This window comes from Artemia franciscana, chromosome 19 (genome assembly GCF_032884065.1).
Source record: "Artemia franciscana chromosome 19, ASM3288406v1, whole genome shotgun sequence".
In the NCBI taxonomy this organism is placed as follows: Eukaryota; Metazoa; Arthropoda; class Branchiopoda; order Anostraca; family Artemiidae; genus Artemia; species Artemia franciscana.
In genome coordinates, this window is record NC_088881.1 from 18,392,626 (window position 1) to 18,416,978 (window position 24,353).

The 24,353-nt window shown below is 36.4% G+C and overlaps 1 protein-coding gene across 7 annotated transcripts in view; it reads left to right on the top strand.

Moving 5' to 3' along the window:
• The window catches only part of LOC136039368 (endothelin-converting enzyme 1-like), a 223,018-nt gene that overhangs the window by 126,140 nt on the left and 72,525 nt on the right, over positions 1-24,353 (top strand). For 4 of the 7 annotated variants that reach the window (XM_065723039.1, XM_065723038.1, XM_065723041.1 and 1 more), the window contains 2 exons: positions 2,375-2,422; positions 8,961-9,167. In XM_065723039.1, the coding sequence (XP_065579111.1) occupies positions 2,375-2,422; positions 8,961-9,167 (255 nt within the window). The remainder of the gene's footprint in view (positions 1-2,374; positions 2,423-8,960; positions 9,168-24,353) is intronic. The other 3 variants (XM_065723043.1, XM_065723044.1, XM_065723042.1) reach the window with 1 other exon arrangement.

Sequence of the window (24,353 nt, forward strand, 5' to 3'; positions counted from 1 at the left end):
ACCCTTTGTAGTTCTACCGACATGGATCTGATAAGAAGTTGAACTAGCAGTAAGAAGAGAAAATCTTCAGGCCAAACAAAAGCCCGGAACAAATCAGTAGGCAAAATCAGTGTAAAATCAACAAAGTATAATGGTCCATTACAATCTCAAGAAAAGATATTGTGCTGCAAGAGCAACACTTTGGTTTTGTCGTTTTTTTTTTGTTCCTAGCCCCCCGATTTCAGCTTGTTCCTAGAAAGGGGTAAGGGTCTAACCTCTGCAATTCTTACGAAAAGTGTGGACTTAGGCCGGATTGATAAATATGACTTTGCATTTTTGAATGCTTCGTAGAACCCTCGCCTGGGGCCAAAAAGAATGGTTTTTGCTTGTCCTTGAGCCAGAGCCTATGGTGTGTGAAGTGAAGTGGAATTTTACAGCCTATGTCAGAGAGAACTATCTGAGGTTATGCAGTCAAGCTTTCATTCATCAAACCATGTTTCTGATTTCGAGTGGAAAGCTCAGTTCTAGCAGGCAAGTAGGCAGGCACCAGTTTCAAATTGCAGATAGACTAAAATCTATAAGTCTTAAATATATGCGGAAGTAACCCGACCCCACAGCCAATATGTCTTCTTTGAGCGATAAATAGAAAAATTTACAGAAACTATTAACTGGCATTTTCCCACGGTTCCGAAAATGCTGCCATCTGTTGTTTCTACCCATTTCTGTTCGCGATTTCAGCTGAGTTTATCATTCAGTTTTCTGCACTTGGGATTGCGATAGAGAAATGGTATCAGATGCGCCTCTTGAACTTTGAACGCTGCCATCTGTTGTTTCTACCCATTTCTGTTCGCGATTTCAGCTGAGTTTACCATTCAGTTTTCTGCACTTGGGATTGCGATAGAGAAATGGTATCAGATGCGCCTCTTGAACTTTAAAAGTTCTCTCATTGCTAAAGAAATTAGAATTTGTCCTTTACTCCTTTTAAGTGATGACGTTAGAAACTTGGCCTACGGCAAAAAAAGTCAACCTTTGAACTAAGACAGATAGATTTTTTTTCGATGGCAGTCGATAGATCTTGATGAGCTACGGCTTAATTCTCATAATCGAACGGGAAGTGAAGCTCCTTCACAATGTTTATTTTTGGTGAAAGTTGAGCAGTATTGTAGGATTTATCCGTGTTGAACCTAACGTTTTGTTTGTATCCTTGAGTGATTGATCCATACTCTAAATTCCGTTTCTGCAATTGAATTCTATGCCTGTTTCTTATTTCATTATGCATTTAAGTTTTGAATTGTTCAATAATCCTTATGGATCTTTTAAAGCAAGACGTAACTAGAAAGCTCCTTCACAGACAATCATATTGTCTCCAGTGGATGGAGTGATTAACATTCATTATTAAATTAAACAGGACTTTAATCGGTATTCTATTCTAAAGCTCTTATTCTAAAGTCTTCCCAAACACAAGAGTCTTTTTCCGTATTCCTTATAGAGAATGTTTATCACGCGCGTTCTTAGAAAGTGACACAAGTCTCCACAATTTCTTCTAAACTAAATGCCATACTATCGGTGTGCAAAAGTAAAACAGGACTGAAATTTCGGCTGATTTAGCAATTAACATTTTAAGTTGTACTAGTTACATATTAAACACAGATCCCCAATCTTGAGTTTTCACCAGGGTATATATTATAGCGTGTACTATACTCCCTACATTGTCCATGGTGTGTCGTTTTGTACTAAATAAAAAATTAATTTCTGAATACGGCTTCTTTGAAACTAAATGCAAACTACGAGTAAGTTACTTCGGTGCTAATGCCATCAGATTTCCGAGAAATAGGGTATTAAAATCTCATGGAAAGTTTAAATGAAAAAATCAAAATTCACTGTCTAATATATATTTCACAAATGAAATGATGGTGTACAAGTATGCGTCACAAAAGTTGATCACACAGTATGAATGTCCATTTTATATTACGGTAATGTAGGGAAATGATATCTGTGATTCTTTGTGATTTCGCCCTATCCAAGAAAAACCATATTACGTCCACATAAATGAAAAAACATAATTTTGATTGAGGATTAAAAAAAAAATCAAGGCTGAGGTGTCATGAACGCCTCGGGAGGTGGATGATTTCAGATGGGCCCAAAATATATAATGTTACTAAATATATACATTGTTTTTATTAAGTTTTGAAAATAAAAACCTGTGCATATTAAAAATCTTCCCCATAAAATCCATCATGAATGCACCTTGCAAAAAGATTTTAGTTATACAATTGAAGATGAAGTCTTCATTCTGTATGAGTTATTTTTATACCCTTTAGCTGAGTCAAGTGGGTTGTGTGATTTTTCTATTTTCTGGCTAGCTAAAACGTTCCTTTGGATATCCTTTTTTCAGCTAGATCAAACAGTTGGAAGCCGACACTCAAGACCCCCAACAACAAGGGTTAGTATCATTTCGAATCCCTTTGTCTTTATAGTTTTTGTAGCTACTTTTTCTATAGTAGGTCTTAGCCATTAAAACCTCATTTACAAGGTCCTTAAATATTGGTACAGATATGAATTTTTGTGTTCATTTTCTTTGTTCTTGTTCATGTTTTTGGCTGAATAAGCACCGTTAAGCCTAGAAAAAGTTTAGCTCTTAAGTGGAAAAACATTTAGTTTATTCAGTAGATAGTTTCCTTTTATCACATTTTTCATGGCAGCCATAGCACCAAGTTCATATCGCGAAGTTCTATTGTAAGATCTAAAAGGTCCGTGTAAATGAGATATTTGTAAATTTTTGATGCATGTTCGTATTCTAAAGTTTGTGGGGAATAGATAGAAAACTTAAATTATTTACCTTGAAAAGGATCGTTGTTTTTAACAATAATTGAATCTTACCTCATGTCTTAAAAAGTCATCAAAAATAACAGGAAGCAACCTTTTAATTCCCCAAATGTCACTTATGAGATAGTATTCCCTACAAGTTTATATTTGTTTTTAGCTTCCTCTATGTTGCTTCTGTGTGTTGGCATGCTTGTTTTCCTGCACCACTATCACACGCGGTTTAAATTTTCCATGGAAGTAAAACAGACATAACTAGATCCTTGGAGAACCGTTTAGGAGTCCGTTTAGGATTCGAGATTTTTTTTTTAAGGTGAAGGTTTTATCCCAAATTTTTGGTATCCTACACTTTCAAAGCAGCTGCGGTTTAAATTTTCGATGGAAGTAAAATAGACATAATTAGATCCTTGGAGAACCGTTTAGGAGTCCGTTTAGGATTCGAGATTTTTTTTTTTAAGGTGAAGGTTTTATCCCAAATTTTGTGGTATCCTACACTTTCAAAGCAGCTGACGGAAGACTTGCCCTTTTTATTAAATAGCCTGGGTTTATTTTCATTCAATATTGTCTGTATATTTACCTTATAGAAGAGTTTTATTTTGTAGCATAAGTTCTTATTTCATATTGTGAGATTTCTTTTGTTGCCTACAAAAAAAAAGTACTAGATTTAAAATTTTGTATCTCTCATAACGACTATTTCGATGCAACCACTCACGTAAAACAAGAGCCAAGAGCTCATATGGCACTTGTGACGAGGCAAGAAGAGCTAAGAGCCAAGAGCTCATATAGTATGAGCTCTAACAAAATTCTAAGAATCAATAGACTGATTTAAAAGGAGAATCAGAGGCTTAATGCCGGTCAGGATTTAAAATAAGAACTCTGAGTCATGATGTCCTTCTAAATATCAAAATTCATTAAGATCCGATCACCCACTCGTAAGTTATAAATACCTAATTTTTTCTAATTTTTTCTCTCCCTTTAGCCCCCCCCCCAGCTGGTCGAATCTGGGAAAAATACTTCATCAAGTCAATTTGTGCAGTTCCCTGACACACCTGCCAATTTTCATCGTCCTTGCACGTCCAGAAGCACGAAACTCGCCAAATCACTGAACCCCTCCCCCCAACTCCCCCAAAAAGAGCGAACCCAGTACGGTTACGTCAATCATATATCAAGGACATTTGCTTATTCTATCCACCAAGCTTCATCCCGATTCCTCCACTCCAAGTGTTTTCCAAGATTTTCCCCCTCCAACTCCTCCCAGTGTCAAAAGACCTGGTCGGGATTTGAAATAAGAGCTCTGAGACACGAATTCCTTCTAAATATCAAATTTCATTAAGATCCAATCACCTATTCATAAGATAAAAATACCCCAATTTTCACGTTTTCCAAGAATTCCGGTTTCCCCCTCCAACTCCCCCCAATGTCACAGGATCAGGTCGGAATTTAAAATTAGAGCTTGAAAACACAAGATCCTTCTAAATATCAAATTTCATTAAGATCTGGTCACCCTTTCGTAAGTTACAAATACCTCAATTTTCAAAATTACCCTCCCCCCAACTCCACCAAAGAGAGCAGATCCAATCCGGTTATGTCAGTCACGTATCTTAGACAGGCTCTTATTCTTCCCATTCAGTTTCATCCTGATCTCTCCGTTTTAAGTATTTTCTAAGATTTCTGCCCCCCCCCCAATGACGCTGGATCCGGTTGAGATTTAAAATAAGAGATCTGAGTTACAAGGTCCTTATAAATATGAAGTTTCATGAAGATCCGATCACTCCTTCGTAAGTTAAAAATACCTCAGTTTTTTCTATTTTTTTTAGAATTAACCCCCCCCCACCAATAGAATGGATCCGTTCCAATTATTTAAATCATGTATCTAAGACTTCTGTTTTATTTTTCCCACCAAATTTCATCCCAGTCCCTCCAATCTAAGCGTTTTCCATGATTTTAGGTTCCCCCACCCCAAACTCCCCCAATGTCACCAGATCCGGTTGGGATTTAACATAAGAGCTTTGAGACACGATATCCTTCTAAATATCAAATTTCATTGAGATCCGATCACCCGTTCGTAAGTTAAAAGTACCTCATTTTTTCTAATTTTTCAGAATTAACCTCCTCAACTACCCCAAAGAGGGTGGATCCGTTCCGGTTATGTCAAACGTATATCTAGGAATTTTGCTTATTTTTCCCTTCAAGTTTCATCCCGATCCCTCCACTCTAAGTGTTTTCCAAGATTTTAGGTTTCAACCTCCCAACTCCCCCCAATGTCACCAGATCCGGTCAGGATTTAAAATAAGAGCTCTGAGACACGATATCCTTCTAAATATCAAATTTCGTTGAGATCCGATCATCCGTTCGTAAGTTAAAAATACCTCATTTTTCCTAATTTTTCAGAATTACCCCCCCCCCCAACTACCCCAATGAGAGCGGATCCGTTCCAGTTATGTCAATCATGTATCTAGGACTTGTACTTATTTTCCCACCAAGTTTTGTCCCGATCCCTCCACTCTTAGTGTTTTCCAAAATTTCAGGCTCCCCCCCCCCCAATGTCACCAGATCCGGTCAGGATTTAAAATAACAGCTCTGAGACACGATATCCTTCCAAACATCAAAGTTCATTGAGATCTGGTCAACCCTTCGTAAGTTAAAAATACTTCAATTTTTCTATTTTTTTTTCGAATTAACGGCCCCCCCCCAGATGGTCAAATCGGAAAAACGACTATTTCTAATTTAATCTGGTTCGGTCCCTGATACACCTGCCAAATTTCATCGTCCTAGCTTACCTGGAAGTGCCTAAAGTAGCAAAACCGGGACCGACAGACCGACAGACCGAGAGAATTTGCGATTGCTATATGTCACTTGGGTAATACCAAGTGTCATAACAAGAGCTAAGAGCTCATATGGCAGTTGTGATGAGGCAAGAAGAGCTAAGAGCCAAGAGATCATATGGTATGAGCTCTAACAAAATTCTATGAATCAATAGATTGATTTAAAAAGGAAAATAAGAGGCTTAATGCCGGTCAGGATTTAAAATAAGAGCTCTGTGTCACGATGTCCTTCTAAATATCAAAATTCATTAAGATCCGATCCTTCACTCGTAAGTTATAAATACCTATTTTTTCTAATATTTCCCTCCCTTTAGCCCTCCAGATGGTCGAATCTGAGAAAACGACTTTATCAAGTCAAATTGTGCAGCTCCCTGACACGCCTGCCAATTTTCATCGTCCTAGCACGTCCAGAAGCACCAAACTCTCCAAATCACTGAACACCTCCCCCCAACTCCCCAAAGAGAGAGAATCCAGTACGATTCTGTCAATCACGTATCAAGGACATTTGCTTATTCTATCCACCAAGCTTCATCCCGATTCCTCCACTCCAAGTGTTTTCCAAGAATTCCCCCTCCAATTCCTCCCAATGTCAAAAGATCTGGTCGGGATTTGAAATAAGAACTCTGAGACATGAATTCCTTCTAAATATCAAATTTCATGAAGATCTGATCACCTATTCGTAAGATAGAAATACCCCAATTTTCACGTTTTCCAAGAATTCCGGTTTCCCCCTCCAACTCACTTCCAATGTCACAGGATCCGGTCGGAATTTAAAATTAGAGCTTTAAAGCACAAGATCCTTCTAAATATCAAATTTCACTAAGATCTGGTCACCGTTTCGCACGTTACAAATACCGTAATTTTCAAAATTACCCCCCCCCCCCCCCAAATCCACCAAAGAGAGCAGATCCGGTCCGGTTATGTCAGTCACGTATCTTAATCAGGTTTCTATTCTTTCCATCCAGTTTCACCCTGATCTCACCGCTTTAAGTATTTTCTACGATTTCCGGTCCCCCCAACTGCCCCCCCCCCCATTACGCTGGATCCATTTGCGAGTTAAAATAAGAGATCTGAGTTACGAGGTCCTTCTAAATATGAAGTTTCATGAAGATCCGATCGCTCCTTCGTAAGTTAAAAATTCGTCATTTTTTCTTATTTTTCAGAATTAACCCCCCCCCCCCCCCCAATTGAGCAGATCCGTTCCAATTATGTAAATCACGTATTTAAGCCTTCTGCTTATTTTTCCCACCAAGTTTCATCCCGATCCCTCCAATCTAAGCGTTTTCCATGATTTTATGTTCCCCATCCCAAAATCCCCCCGATGTCATCAGATCCGGTCGGGGTTTAAAAAAAGAGCTTTGAGACACGATTTCCTTCTAAATATCAAATTTCTTTGAGATCCGATCACCCGTTCGTAAGTTAAAAATACCTAATTTTTTCTAATTTTTTAGAATTAACCCCCCCCCAACTACCCCAAAGAGAGCGGATCCGTTCCGGTTATGTCAATCATGTATCTAGGACTTGTGCTTATTTTTCCCACCAAGTTTCATCCCGGTCCCTCCACTCTAAGTGTTTTCGAAGTCTTAGGTTTCCCCCTCCCCACTTTCCCCCCAATGTCGCCAGATCCGGTCGGGATTTGAAATAAGAGTTCTGAGACACGATATCCTTCTAAATATCAAATTTTATTGAGATTTTGTCACCCGTTCGTAAGTTAAAAATACCTCATTTTTTCTAATTTTTCAGAATTAACCCCCCCCCCTAACTACCCGAAAGAGAGTGGATCCGTTCCAATTATGTCAATCATGTATCTAGGACTTGTGTTTATTTTTCCCACCAAGTTTCATCCCGATCCCTCCACTCTAAGTGTTTTCCAAGTTTTAGGTTTCCCCCTCCCAACTCCTCCCAATGTCACCAGATCCAATTGGGATTTAAAATAAGAACTCTAAGACATGATATCCTTCTAAATATCAAATTTCATTGAGATCCGATCACCCGTTCGTAAGTTAAAAATACCTCATTTTTTTTAATTTTTCAGAATTAACCCCCCCCCCCCCAACTACCCCAAAGAGAGCGGATCCGTTCCGATTATGTCAATCATGTATCTAGGACTTGTGATCATTTTTCCCACCAAGTTTCATCCCGATCCCTCCACTCTAAGTGTTTTCCAAGATTTTAGGTTTTCCCCTCCCAACTCCCCCCAATGTCACCAGATCCGGTCGGGATTTAAAGTAACAGCTTTGAGACACGATATCCTTCCAAATATCAAATTTCATTAAGATCTGATCGTGCACAGAGTGCAGTTCATCTTAGTAAGTCAAAACGTAAATAAATAAATAAGTAATGAAAAGAGGAAAAAACTACACAATTCAAGTAAAAGGGAACATAAACTAGAAGTAAATGCGGATAAGAAATAACACTAAAACACTTGATAAAAAGTGAACAAAAAGAGCAAATTTTAAGAAAAGAGGTTCCTTTTTTTTCCACGAAGATCGCAAATGTGTTTTGTTTAGTCTTTAGACGATTGACCTTGAAGTTAGGTGAGGAAGTCTGAGTTTACGGAGGGAAGAATGACTTTCAGCTAATATTTTATAATTTTTATTTTGTGCTCAATTAGGCATACCTAAATAATCACATTTGCATCGAGTTTAGCCTTACTGAAGAGTTAAAAATAACGGAACATACTCATTCAAACAAAAACTCTTTTAATGATTGGTTGGCTTTTGGTGTTGATTCTTAAAAATTGAATTGAATCTTTTAAGGAAGATCAACTTATAAAGTAAAAACTTTGATTGCGGAATTAAACTCAATTGAATTCATTTTGTATAAAAATTTCTATTCTTGAGATAAAACAGTGTAGAAAATACTTTTCCATTTTCCAACTATCGGTTTAACTTGGCTATACACTACACAAAAGAAATACTTCTGCGAAATTTTAAGCGATAGAAACAGAATTATGTAGTTTCAAGCAATATAGATTGAAAGCTACAAATTTGTCCCTTTTTTGCTGAATAGATTATAATTGCTATCTTTTACACAATATAAATTTTACATTCAGGCTAACCGGCTTTTCAAGAGACGTTAATAAATTTCCACATGTGGTTCTTGTTTCATATAAACGTCTAATCACCAATATGAGAGTCGATTCTTCTATAGCATACGTAAGATACATTTTTCATTTTCTACGATCACTTTTCCCTTGAAAATACTCACTCTTGATGGAGACTTTTGAAAAATTAAATTATTTCTCTACTCGTCAAGTTCCTGTGGAACAACGTTGAAAGCAAATCGTTTAACGAGTGATTTTGCTTACACATGATTTCGATCTATCTTTAGACCATAGCTGCCTACAAACAATTGTTGAAAGACAGTGTGCAGCTACTAGGCGCTACAAGTCCCGAGGCGGCAAAATTTGCGGAAGAACTTTTTCACTTCGAGAAAAGACTAGCTGAGCTGACACCAACAATGGCAGAACAAAAGATGCTCACTTTAGCCACGCCAGGAGTGATGACAGTTTCTGAACTACAACAGATTTCATTTACGGTGAGTTTAACACTATTTGTAGCTTTTTAAATGTATATTTTAATTGGCAAACATTTTGAATGATTTTCTTAAATTTGGTATTTCTTAACATCAAATTCAGCGAAGGCAAATAATAAATGATATTTTTTGGGAAAAATTAAGTAGCCCTAGCTTGCACATGCTCCGTTCTTTGAAAAAACAACAATGATTGGGTTAGGTTTTATGTTTGGGGTAGAAAGAAAACAAAACAAGATTAATATAGATTGTTTATTTTAAAGTAGCAAGGTTTTTTTTAATGCTGGAAATACAGCACAATTTTAAGCAAATTCAGTTTATTCTAGAACTATTTTCAAGAGATGTGTATTTATTTTTCTTTTGAAGAAATTAGTTTTTGTTCCATATAAGTTGAGTTGGTTTTATTGTGGATAAAATATAAGGATATCTGTGAAGTATTTCAGCTTTTCTGCTTAGAACTAAAATGTATAATTGCATATCCATATATCCAGGCAATATTTGATCGTTCAGAATTTTCGATGAGCCGTAGTCTCGTGCAACGATTTTTGAATATTATTTTTAGTATGCAATATGGAGCTTATCCGGAGTTAATCCATCCTGACCCCTTTTTAGTTGGACATCCCGAAATATAGATGTGAGTAAATTCACCATTTAATTAACAGAAAATTTTCATGCATCGTTTTATTATAACTGTCAGTGTCTTTTAATAAATTTATGTCTAGGTCCTTACAGTCTACTCACCATGTGCGCTGCCTGCCTATCAGAAACAAACAAACAAAAATGGTGGGCCTATTTTGGAAGTCGTGTATCAATATTCTCCTTATGTTCATTGAGATTGTTTGGTTCCTATCCACATGCCATGTACTTTTCGCATCGATCATGAGTGAAATAGAAATTGGGGCCCATTTTGTGGGGCGGGGGTCCAAGAATTGGGACAGCCAAGATAATTTCGTGTTTTTGTCAGCTCTGGGATACACTTGGCTGAGGTCCCATCTGCCCTTTTGAGGCATCAAGAGTCGTGTATTAATTTGGTCTGGGGTGATCGAAACATTTCAAGTCCAGCAGCTGCATTCGATCTGGGTAGGTCGAACTGCTCTGAGTACTAGTCGACCGGATGAATTAAATTTGTTATTCAGTTTTTTTTTGTCTATTGGGCTCATCTTGACTCAAGGACTTTTAAATATATATTTCAAGCTGTCTATAAAAAATTTCTTGGTCCTTATACAGGCCAAGGAATGTTTGTTCTCTAGTTTCACTTTGTGCACATGGTTCCCTTGGCTCAGAGACTTCCAGATGTAAGTTTCAAGGGGACCAGCGAATCAATTTTTTGGCCGTATTCGTGGAGCTATTACCCCCCATCAGTAAAGATTTTTTGCGGCCTTGGCACTGGGCTTACAAATGTAAATTTGGGTAAATTGGAAAAAACTGAACCTTTTTCAGGCTCCAATTGTATGTAAAGCAACATGTTTTTCAAGTGTTTTTTTTTGTGTGTGTTTCGGAGTCCACTTTCCCCAAGGACTTACGGATATAAGTTTCAACCCAATTGGGAAAAAGAATTTGTTGATCTCTTTTGGATCTGATTTCAAAGGAGTTGATTTCTCAAGTCTAGTTTATTTTAAATGTTAAATTTACCCTGGCTCAGAGACTTAGGGACACAAGTTTCAAGCCGTTTTGAGAAAAAAAATGGCTACATTTTGGGTCTTATTTTCAGGGACCTTTGGCTCCAATCCAAAATTTGTTTTCTACAATATAGTCCCCTTGACTCACAAGATTACGGATGTGACATTTTCTTTGTTCGGGAAAACTGTTCTTTGGGCCTGAGAAAGAGTTTTTGCACCCAGTATTTGCGACATATGCTATGTTTTTTTCAACGTCACCTTCACAAGGACTCAAAAATATACGTCTGAAAATTTTAAAATTTTTCCATCTTTTGGGTCTCATATTTTGGGAGGCCTGGTTCCCAACCCAAGAACATCTAGATTTAATGTTCAAATGCAACATAGAAAAAAAACTGTTCGGGTTCTCTTTTCTAGGAACCTTTATGCCCTTTCCCATCTCCAAAGATTAACAATCTTTGCAAGCTTCAAACTGATCAGGATTTAAATTTTCTGTTTTTATTTTGGCCCCATCGATCAAAGGCTGATTCCTCCAATCTAAAGACGCGGTTTTTTATTAGGCTCCCGTAGGAGCCTAATGAAGGGAACTGTTGATGATATTTTCAAACCGTCCTGAAAAAAGGTTTTGGTCCTCTTTCTGACTCATTTTATTGATAAAGAAATTTTCACTGATACTCGAAATACGAAAAAGTATTATATTGAATAACATATAGCCTTATATTTCCAGTGGTCAAATTAAAGGAACTGAATGCTTGAACGTAACTTGAACGTAGCACATTTCCCATACTTGGCAAAACAGGAACATTTTTTAACCAATTGCTGGATATAATAAGATTAAGTCGAGCGATTTATTTTTGTTGTCACTGTTCTATGTTGAAGCCAATTGACTAGGTAAGACTAGAGGCCAGATTCTCGATGGTTTTGCTATTTATTGTGTTCATCTATTCTGGAATAGTGTTTATCAAGAATTGTGGGACTCCGGATAACAGCGAAATCTGACTTCTTTTTTTTTTTTTCAAAATCTGGCCTCTATTCATTTTCCTATCTCTATGCTTTCCTTAATCAGAAAAGCAGAACAGACAGAAACCTGGTAAAACCTACATCATTGTTAAAGTTAAATCTAAATGAATGTTGGTTTTCATGGGTGAAGCATCTTGAAATCTATAGGGATGCTAAATGATTGAGTTACCGATTTTGAGTGGAAAGTTCACTGATTATCATCCATTATTGATTGTCCTTAATTGTCCATCATCGGTCAATGTGTTGATTTTGCTACCCTCCCTCATTCAACTTTCAGTGTCCCTTCTAGAAAGCTTTCTCGAGGATTGAATGCTTGTCAAAAACTTTTCACCAACTGAGTTTGAATGGATTTGTTTCTAAAGTGTCATTTATCTTTCTGATATTCCTTTTGGCAAAGCATTCAGTCAAATCGCACTTGCATTTTTCTTATCTGAAAATAAAAAATGTCATTAGTTAATCAACAACCCTTCACTTAGGTTTAACTTTTGACATTACATGGGGTGGCCATTTGAGGAGAGGGAAAAGTTTGTATGTAGGGATATTGTTGTTCGAAACATCGCTTTTCTCTTGCTCTGTAGAAAAATATAAAAAGAATGCAGAGGATTGATTATATGACTCAAATTTGTACAGAGGAGGGTAAGACTAAGTATTGGCCCAGTGCCACTTTACTCGTAAAAAAACATGGGAAAATTAACGATAAAAAAAAGCAATAAAAATTGTCACGCAAAAACCTTGTAGCTTTGTAAAAACCTTGCAAAACCATCCAGCTCCCTATAGTTTTTGGCCAACTCGTTAATAGACTCTGTGAAAATTATTTGAACACTATCAAGTATTAAAGTGAATGAATTAAAACAAGCAAGAAACCTTTCATACTTGGGTGTGCCCTAAACGAAATAGCTTTTTCCTTGTTTCTTTTAAAAATGAGGTAGAAGGTGAAAAAGATTCCACTAATGTATCTTTATTCTTTGATTGCGTTTTAATAGGTTAATTTCCATACAAGAGGAAGTATAGCCGACCAGCCCTGACTGTTACCATAGTCTCTATCCAAAAATACTATCAACCACACTTTTATTATTTTAGTATTCACTATAAAAATCCTTTTCTTATTAAAAATTTTAGAGGAAAAGCCGTCGTCGGTAAAAGCTTAAAATCCTTACTTTTACTCAACAAATGAAGTTCTGGAACAAATATCAATAGTTAGATCCGATATTATTGTTAATGATTCTTATTATGACTATTAATCTGCCTAAAAAGAGGGAAGTAGCTTCCTTTTATTATTTATTTCTTATTTTCCCCAGGCTAATTCGTATCAAAGTTGTTATCGTAAAAACTTCGAAGGGGGCTCATTTTACTGGTAACTGAAAGTTATTGTGTCTTTTATAAGAGTTAAAAGTGATTGGTGGGCCACCAGCCCCTATCGTACGCTTTTTAACTATCTCCTCCTCCACAACCACCCGGAGACATCCAATCAAAGTTTTGAGATAGTTATCTCGTTTACAATAGTCAAAAGATCCGACAACTATGCCTCTAGGCATGACACAAGCCCAAGGGTAAGGGCTGTAAGTCATGCACGTTGTCCACTGTCTACGCACATGTTTTATCATTGAGATATGGGGTTTCTTATTCTGGGTGTGAAGTGGTATGAAGTTGAAACTTTTAGTGTGACCTGGCTCATCATGAGTTATTGAAAGTCATCCAAAATCAATAATCATAGGCAGCCCAACAGCACCGTTTAATTAGAATAAAAAGCTTTGTCAAAGGATTAGAGACTTTAGTTTAATTAATTAAAAAAACAAGTTTTTTTAACTGAAAGTAAGGGGTGACATTAAAACTTAAAGCGAACAGAAATTACTTCGTATATGAAAGGGGCTGCTTCTTCATCAACGCCCCGCTCTTTACGGTAAAGTTTGACTCTTTCAACTCTACTTTTTAAAACAGAAAAAAACTTTAGAGTAATGAGTGGGGCGTTGATGAGGACGTTTTTTCATTTCCGTTAGAATGAGCCGTTAAGATTGTATGACCTTTAGGGGTGTTTCCCCCTATTTTCAAAAATGAGGCAAATTTTCTCAGGCTCGCAACTTTTGATGGGTATAACTAATCTTGATGAAACTTATATATTTGAATTCAGCATTAAAATGCGATTATTGTGATGTAACTATTGGTATCAAAATTCCATTTTTTAGAGTTTTATTTACTATTGAGCCGGGTCGCTCCTTACTACAGTTTGTTACCACGAACTGTTTGACAAGAAAAGGATTTAGGAGGGTGCAGCTCCACTCAAATATGGACTAATTTCTGTCTTTTTCAATGTTGTTCTGGGTTTTTCAGTTGAAAAACTTATTTTGTTAAATTTAAAATGCCGGAAAATCGGGCTCTCTCGGGTTGGCTTCAGGCACCATCTCCTCTCCCCACTCTGCAAACAGCGAAACTCTTTCATAACAGATGATTGGAAACTAAACTTTACTGAATTTCATCAAACATAACCTGAATTAACTTCAAAGTCATTAGTAATCAGTCTTAATCAGGTCATTAGTAGGACATTACTACCCCTCCCCCCCGCCTCAGCACCAATAAAAAAGGTGGAGACTGAAAATATACATGGGAACTAAGAAGAATTAGACAGTAAGTCCTAAACAATCATTTGGTTTGCATCTGAAGGCTCAGTGAAGCTTAGAAAATATTGCCATTGAAGCACACTCCTTTTGGTATCTTATACCCCTCCCTATACACAGTTCTCCACCTCTCCTTAATAATAGACGATTTTTTTTAAAAAAAAAAAGCTTATTATTGTTATTAAACGGTCATTGTGTTTCAGGAGTCTTTCTTAAAGAATTGGGACAAAAAGTAAAAACTTTAGTGTAAAGAGCACGGTCTTGAGGATGGGGTAACCCCTTTCATATGTGTAATAATTTTTGTCCGTTTGAAGTTTTGATGTGGCTCCTTACATTCAGTTGATTTTTTTTATTTAATTTCTGATAGTTTTTAAATAATACCGGGAAATACGGCTCCCCCTCCATGAAGAAGTCCTTCCCTCAATAGAAAAAAATTTCCGTGAAATTCCGCTAGCTGAAAATTCCACCCGGAAAATTTAAAATTTCTTGCGGACGATCAGGGGTGAAAAACTTTTCTTAGCGTACTTTCATTTGAAAAAGGCTAATTTCTGAATGTTTTTAAAGTCAAGCAAAAAGCCAGCAAAAGGTATTTTCCAACAAAGGTTTTTCTGTTGGGGGGGGCAAAAGGAAATTTTAAAAACGCATCAAAGATGTGAAATTGATGTCTACTCCCTAATGATTTCTGGTCTCCGCTTTTTATGAAAATAAAGAATAACATTAAACCCCAAAATGAGCAGAAATCGTTCCATAAACGAGGGTGTCTGCCCTCTTTTCATCAATATTTCCACCTCAAGGTTGCAGAAACTTCAGACTGTGCTCATTTGGTCAGAAATTGAGAGTTCTAGTCCTTTGTTAAAGTCCAGAGGAATTGGAGACCAACCAACAACTTGGGGGTAAAATTTTCCGGAGGGAGGGGGTTTTATGGGTTCTTTTTCGAGAGTAGGAATATTTTCCGTGGAGGGCATTTTCCATGGGAGGGGGTAACATCCGGGGGGTATTCCTAGGAGGTATTTTCTGGGAGGGGGTACTTTTCGTGGGGTTATTTTTCATGGGGACATTTTCCGGGGTATTTTCCACGGTGGTGGGATTTTCCTTAGGGGGAGGGGGCTCGTGGGGAGTTATTTCTGGGGGGGTATTTTCCGGGGGGTGGTAGACGCCGACCACCCTCTGGGATATGGGTTTCTGAAACCTAACATGTCCAGTTCAAAACGTCTTAATGTGTCAGTCAAAATGTCAATATGATTTTTGTTTTTTAACTTTTTGACATTCCAAAGTGCAATTATCATTTATTTAAGTCAGCGTAAATATTATGGCCTCAGGAAAAACAATGGAATTAAAGTCTTTTTCAATTTAAAGTGCGCAAGGGAAAATTTTTCAGGCAGAACCCTCCGCAGGAAATTTTACAGCTCTAATTTCCAGCAGGATGGAATTGTCCGGAGGGAATTTTCCAGGGAGGGATAGTTTATGTAGGAGGAACTTTCCATGCAGGATTTTCTAGTGAGGAGAGAGAATTTTAACTGGGGGGGGGGGCAGATTTCTCAGAATTATTTGAAAGCAATCAGGAAAAAATGAAAAAAAAAGTTTTTTTTTCAACTGAAAGTAAGAAGCAACATTAAAACTTAAAACGAACAGAAACTAATCCGTATATGAGGGGGTACCACCCCTCCTCCATTCCTCGCTCTTTACGATAAAGTTTGAATGATTGTCCCAGTTTTTCAAGAATGATTCTTGAAACGCAAGGACACTTTAGTTAGAATAAGGTTTTTTTTATAGTGCTAAAGAACTTCAGCGTGAATAGTGAGGTATTGAGGAGGGTGACCCCCTCAAATACGGAATAATTTCTTTTCTTTTTAAGTTTCAATATTGTTGCTCACTTCCAGTTGAAAATACTTGCTGTTTTTAAATTTAATCACACTTAAATCAATCTCAGATTATCACAAACTGGAGGAGGGGGGGCTAAGCCTTTTGAAAATTTGAGCGTTATTTGCATTTTGCTAGAAACAAAACACATTTTAAGATGATTTTTTCTTATAGTATTTTTTTTTTGGCTAAAGGCAACAAAAATTAACTGTAAATATAGAATCCTACGTTAGACACTGGGAAAGGTTGTATGTGGTTAGATCATCAGAGCCAATCCAGCAGTGGCTAAGTAAGGACGGATGCCTCTCCGGGGTATTTTTTTTCTTGCCACTTCGCTTAGGAGGGTGGATTGTAGAAACTAGGAAAAGGGTTCAATTGATCGAAAATTTTGAAAAGAACCTTAAGCTAAACGGACAGAGTGGAAAACAATTACGGAGACGTGCGTCATTTTGAAACCCGCCAACATTCTGTTCAGAACAGCTCAATTGTTTTCAAAATTTGATCGCTATTTTTTTGCAGTAGAATAGATTTCCTAAGAAATATTTGGCCAAAAGTTATTTTCTAACTAGTTAATAGTAGACTTCAAAACTACAAAAGTCATTAACTCTTTCTAACACCTTAGGATGCCTTCTAACGTTTTAGCACAGCCTGCCCTAGTTGTTGGACAAAAAAAAAATCTTCAATTGGATTTCATACACATAAAATATATCACATACAAGAAAAACCCAGGAGAAACCTATTTAAATGGTCAAAACCCTTTTAAGCCCCGTGCTGAAAAACGATAGGAAAACATAGGACAACAATCGTTGTTAAAAGGAGCTATTGAACTACGGAATTTTATACCTCCTCTAATTATGAAATGATTTGCGCTGGAAAGTGTATGCCTTGCCCTGAACCAACGAAAGGGTGTATTGAAGGGACCAAAATCCCAAGAACCCGAATTCTATTTTTCCATTGAGGATGTGTCGTAAAATTTATATACCTTCGCGAAAAGTGATGTTTTTTTCTGTTGTCAGACAAAGTGTTATTGTTTTTTTCAGTTATCGAAAAAATCTCTTCATTTTTGTAACGCTTTTATTTAGTTTCGTTTGTTTTGGCCTTTTCGTCTAGATCATGTAAATTCAGGTGATCAAAATTTTTTCTACTGTCTGTGATAAGACTGAGTTGCAACAATTACTAATTATGAACGTGTTATACGTATTCAAATAAATATGTATGAATTGACGTACATATACAGGAATTTATTTCGGAGGGGCAAAGATTCTAACAAACAAAAAACGACAGATAAGTGATATCATGGCCAAAACATAGAGAATTATGGAGAAAATTGTGAGAGATCTCAAGATTTTGGGGAGTGGAGTGGCCCGAAATCCCACATTGTGTGTAGTATATGCGCCTGTAGAAATGACGTTAAATTGACATAACATAAATCGTATAACGTGAGGATATAGGAAATTACTGGGAAAACTATGTTTATAGTGGAGGCTAGGCCTTGAGCTCATCCTCGTGTGAATTTGTTTCTTAAACATATTAACCTGTAATATAGTTCAGCTAAAAAATATTAAAACCAAATGGCATTTCATAAAAGCTGAGGAATAATCATCAATACGTATTTTTATTTGCAAGTACACAATTGGGCACCATGTCCAAGGATTTTAATGTGTTTTTAATCGGGCACATGGGCACATAATTGGCCATCAATCTAATGTTTTTAGTATATTTTTAATTGGGCACATCGGCACATAATTTGGCACCATGTTTAATGTTATTAATATGTTGCTATTGTGACTTTCTTCGAGATAAAAGAAAATTAACCAACAAAGGAAAAGAACGTTAAAAGATCTAGCTATGGCTCAGTTTATTTGTTTTTGGCCTAAAAGGGCTATAAATGAAGGTTTCAACCACTAAGTATATAAAGTCCTCAAGATTTTGCGTAAGTAGTGTTATCTCTTTTTATGTAGGATCAAAAATGTAAAGCGTCTGTCAAAGCTACAAAAAGAAATGTAGTAAATTGGTAAGAGCAAAGTTAATAAAAACTTCCTTTCATATGAAGAAAATTGACCAGAAAGGAAAGGATAAGAAAAACCGAAAACGCTTTCCCCTTTATCTTTTTTTAAAGGGAAAGGAACAACTTAAAGATTGTGCAAGTACTTGCCAGAACCTCTATCTGGGCTTCTTAATGGCGAATAGAAATAAATCGAACTGATAAAGAAAAAACCGATAAAAACTCCAATATAAACTATGAAATAGCGATTAAGGATAAAAAACGATTATTACATTAATGAAGCTAATAGTTGAACAAAAGTCAGGTATCTAGCATTTGGAGACGTTGTGTACATTTTTCTGTTTTATAACAGTCACAAAATTATTGTGACAATTACTGCCAGATTTATATGTTTCAAATAATGTAACAAATTTTAGATTGCACGGATTAAGAAAAAGAAAAAAATGGATTAGAAAAGTAGAACAATAAAAAGATTTTATTTACTACTGTTCAACACAGCCTGGGTGGATTTATTGAGGGGGAGGAGGAGTTATTAAATTTCTCTAGAAAAAAGCTCTTAAAAGGGAATTAAAATTTGTCCGAGGGTTTTGTGAGTTATATAAGTATTTAGAGCTTTCAAGATTCGTAATATGACCTTGAATAGAAGGGTTAAAACCATCTAAAACGGATGGCTTTGTGGAAATAGGGATCTGGGGGGGGGTGTAATTTGCAATTCAATCTTTTTGGTCACTTTGAAGGGCACTAGAATTTAATTTCCATTTGAAAATCAGCCCTCTCCTGTGTTCCTTTACTAGGACCGTTGGTTAGATGTGGTCAGACTGGACAAAAACAGCAAAAACAAATAAATACATATCCTTGACCATTATTCTGACAAAAAGTGCAAAGTTCCACATTTCTGTTGACGGGAGCTCGAAACCTCTCTAATAATGTTCCCTGATATGCCGATTTTGATTGTGTGATTTTCATTAAGATTACTTTTTAGGGCTGTTTCCCCTTTTTTTTCAAAATCAGGCAAATTTTTTCATACTCTTTTGTTTTGATTGGTATCATTAAGCTTAATAAATTTTGTAAATTTGGAATCAACCTAAAAAGTCAGTTCTTTTGATTATTAGTCATTATCAAAACTCCTCTTTTAAAATTAAGATTATTATTGCACCGATCGCTCCTTACTTACAGTTCGTCCCCACGAACAGTGTAGTAAAAAATTCAAATAGCAGTAAAAAGAAACACTAAAAGTTTAAGGAAACAAAAACTATTATGTATACGAAGGGAGCCACTTCGTTCTCGTCTAGCAGCGCGAGTCTTCCAGTCCCGACATCTAACTGTGCTGCAACATGATTTGGACTTCACTTAAAAAAAAAAAAAAAAAAAAAAAAAAAAAAAATACCGTGGATTGTCAGTTTATTATATATTGGTTTCATTTGCTTTCATTTCATCTTTGGTTTCATTTTTATTTCTGCTCATTTTTTGAGCTCTTACTTTTCTCGGAAAATCTTATTTTGTGGAAGAATTTTTATATTAATCCTTGACAAATCTTCTCGGGAGAAACATAAAATATTATGTTTTCCAAATGAAAACTTGAAAATCCCGATATTGGAATCTTACAATATGATGAATTAGATGGTGCAATGTTCATCAAGATCAGTTTCTCTTTTGGGAAATGTTTCTCCGCTTTGGAGAAAATATGGGAATTTTTCTGATGCTAATAACCTTTAAATAGTAATTTGAAACCTACAGTAATGTAAGTTCTTTTGATATCCATGTTCTTAGTAGAATTCAATTTTCTTTCGAGTTTTCTGCATTATTAGCACGTGTCATTTTTACTCGTAGTTCCTTACTGCAAACTGCTTGATTGTATTTGGGATGGCTCTTAATTTTATAATATGAAAAAAACTTCGTTTTCTTAAAGAGTTAAAGAGGCTGCGTCCCAAAGTCGAACCTTAAAACGTACAGGAATTAGAAGAGGCAGTTTTTTTGGGGGGGACTTCATTGTTACTAATTACTAGTTTCGGCGCAATGGTTCTCCTGTCCTCTGTGTTTAACATTTTTCGAAGTTATTCCATTATTCATTCATTTCAATTTTTTGTTAATTAAAAGAGGGCCTTTCCGAAGCCAAGAGCTGGGGGTTAGCAAAAAAACAAAAAACCTGTACAAAAGAGTCTTTAAAAGCTGGGGGTTTGGGGGGCGGCAGCCCCCCAACTGCCTCTTCTAATTCCTGTACGTTTTAAGGTTCGACTTTGGGACGCAGCCTCTTTAACTCTTTAAGAAAACGAAGTTTTTTTCATATTATTTCTGTACGTTTTTCTACAATCCATGGTGGATGTAATTTAATAATTCCTGTACTCCTCGTACAGGAATTAGGAGAGGAACTTGGGTGGCTGCCGCCCCCCCCCCCGCTTTTAAATCATTGTATAAAATAGAAAAAAAATAGATAGAATGACCGAAATGTTTCTTTTGCTCATAAGAAGCTAATATTCTGTTATCTCTCAAATGATAAGCTGTCCAGGTGTTATCAAAATTTTTTTGATGTTGTGAAAAAAACCTCCCGTAAGGGACTTGAACCCTTGACCCGAGGATTAAAAGTCTCACGCTCTACCAACTGAGCTAATAACTTGCATGTGTGTAAATATAACTTCTCAATAGCTTTTAAAAATTTCAAATTAACATGGGCTCTTATGGAGAGAAATCCGTTAATTAAATAGCTAATGGGTGGTTTCTGGAAAACAGGGAAGGAGTTATCGGATCGAGCTGAAATTTCGCGGATAAGCTCCTGGGCCGTAGGGGACCTTAACTTGGGAATTTCAGCCCGATCGGACAACGTTAAAAGGGGTGGGGGGGGGGGGGGGTTGGAGGGTCGAAACTTTCGGGGGGTTAAGATTTTCCTACGAAACTTTCATGGGCACTTACTCGGAGAATTCCGCATCGAATGAGTCTTCGTACACCCAGATCCGATGTCGGATGTGACCTGTAGGCGTCTAGGAAAAAAAAGTAAATGAATTTTAAGTGGCTATGCGTGGTTTCTGGAAAACAGGGAAGGAGTTATCGGATCAAGCTGAAATTTCGCGGATAAGCTCCTGGGCCCTAGGGGACCTTAACTTGTGAATTTCAGCCCGATCGGACAACGTTAAAGGGGGGCTTGGGTTGACAGGTCGAAACTTTCGGCCAGATTTTCCCCATGAAGACAAAGTTGGAGGGGGATGAAATTTTGCAGGTTTCTTAGTTCGAGCTCGGGCTACGAAATGCATCCCTCCCCATCCGTCTGCGACCACTGGAACCGAAGATCGCTTAACATTGTCGTGTGTCGCCTCTTTATAGAGACACGAGTGTGCCTCCTTGATTTGAAACTGGTACTAAAATCACATTGTTGTTTCGGCAAGTTTCAAGGCATTTCCCATTGTTATCACTAGGCTACTTAGCATGCATTACAAAAAGCTAATAACCCAGTCACCAATTTACATTTGAGAAAGGAATAATTAGCTTTTGTTTTATCCAAATGAGGGAATCAAATATTGAAGGCTGTTATATCTATATAGTGATACCTGTTATGATTCTTTGATTTGAGCCAAGAAGATTAGAGTCAAATAGTTCGTGGTAACGATCTGGAAGTAGGGAGCGACCCAGCTCAATGGTTACCGAAACTCTAAAAAATGGAGTTTCGATACCAATATATACATCAAAATAATTGCATTTTATGCTGATTTCAAATATATAAGTTTCGTCAAGTTTAGTTTTATCCATCAAAAGTTACGAGCTTGAGAAAATTTACCTTATTTTAAGAAAGGGGGAAACACCCCTAAGGATCTTAGAACCTTAATGAAAATCTTACTGTCTGACTCAGCATATCAAAGAACCCCACTGTGCAAGATTCAAGTTCCTATCTATAAAAAATGTGGAATTTTGCATTTTCTGCCAGAAGATTGATCACGGATGCGTGTTTTTTTTTTCCAGGGGCGATTTTATCGACCCAGTGGTCCCAGAATATCATGAGAGGAATAATTCGAACGGTAATTAAATGAACTAAGCCCATTTTAAGTGACCAAAAAATTGGAGGCCAACTAGGCTACCTACCACGCTCATTTTATTCCGAAGTCGCCCAATCAAAATTTTGAGATAGCTATTTTGTTCAGCATAGTCGAAAAATGTAATATCCATATCTTTGAGGATGATTTAATCCCCCACAGACCCTGCGGGGTAGGGCTACAAGTTGTGAACTTTCCCATTGTTTACATACAGTCTATGATATTGCGAAATATGCAGATGTTTTCAGAAGGGATTTTTTCTGGTGGGACGGTAGGGGTTACGTTAGAGGATCTTTTTATAGACGAATTTATCATGAAGGAAAGGAATTTTCTATGAAGGGGGTGCTAATTCCCCAGAACTATTTAAAAAACGATCAGAAATCAAAATAAAAAAAAAACAAGTTTTTTCAACTGACAGTAAGGAGCTACACTAAAACTCTAAGCGAGCATAAATTATTACGTATATGAGGGGGCTCGCCCCCTGGTCAATTACCTTGGTCTTTACGCTAGCCCCAAAGCCCAATGGATTTTAGCTATTATCAGGGAGGTCAAGGCTGAGAGAGCTTAGTCCATCTTTTTGGAACCAGAACTTTAATATAAGTAAATATTGTCAACACCCTCCTACAAGTCTTCAAGCCTCCTTCGTTGATTTTAGTCTACTTCTGTGTCCAAGCCTTATAGCTACATTAAGTGCCTAAAGACTTGATCAAAGTAATACTTGATCAAAATTTCTCAAAGTAAACAAAATTTTGAATTTGTTGTTTTGGACCAAATTTTCAGGATTATTGTCTAGAAACAAGGAAGTGATACGCAATTTATAAGGTCAGGTCCTAGAGATAATGCCGTAAACTTCGCAATCAGACATCACATGACACCTCAGAGGTTTATTTTTGTAGCTGAGAAAAATTGTCTTTGTTTGATGCTCATAATGTCAACGACAAGATTTGCTGATCGACGGTAAGCTCTCTCAGTGTGAAAAAAAATCCATAAATACACTTGGACATCCCAAAATGGTACCACCGCAAACAAAATTAACGATTTCCTGATTCAACGGAGATTAGGAGCGAGTATTAAGACGTTCAAGGTTTCAGAAGAACCAACAGTGGCTCAAGTCTTGGAACAGTGGTCACCAAACTAAAATTGAACTGAAGTCTAATAATCAGAAATAATGTAAACTTTTCCATGTGAAAATTAAACATTTTATGTATATATGTATATTTCGATTGTATAGGCAGAAATAAAAGAAAATCTAAATAGATCAACGTTTATCACCCATCTACTATTTCTTTTAATCAATTTCAGCTGTTAAACTTTTATATAAATATATATATATATATATATATATATATATATATATATATATATATATATATATATATATATATATATATATATATATATATATATATATATATATATATATATATTCATATAAAAGTTTAACAGCTGAAATTGATAAAAAGAAATAGTAGATGGGTGATAAACGTTGATCTACTTCAATTTTCTTTTATTTCTGTTATACAATCTAGTCCTTACCCGGCTTTCAACCAAAAACTTCCGTATATAATTGTGCTCCGTTCTTTTAATTTCGTGATTTTCTCATGATATCTCATCTTTAAAATGACACTTTTTTCCCGTAGGGGAGGAACAGACAATAGGTTTGAGTGAAAGACGACATATTTGTAAATACAAAAGCAATGGAAAATACGGAAGATGCGATTAAAATACTGGTTCGGTTTTCTTCAGAAGATAAACAAAAAGTAGTGGCTTATGAAACCAAATATTAGTGAGTAAATCCGGTTTTAAGAAATATTAGAGAGGTTTTTAAAATCATACCTTGTATTATTTATCTGGCATCGTTTATTTCACACAGGTTTGAAACTTCTAAGATTAAATTTTGTGCGGGGGGATTTCGGTCCCATGCTCACTCATTTATTTAGAATTTAGGCTCCTAGAAAAAAGCAAAACAAAAAAAAAGAAACTAAAGAGTTTTGTGGGGATGTTTTCTTGAAAAACTGGACAGACAATGTTTAATTCCTCTAGACTCCGAAGATAGAAAA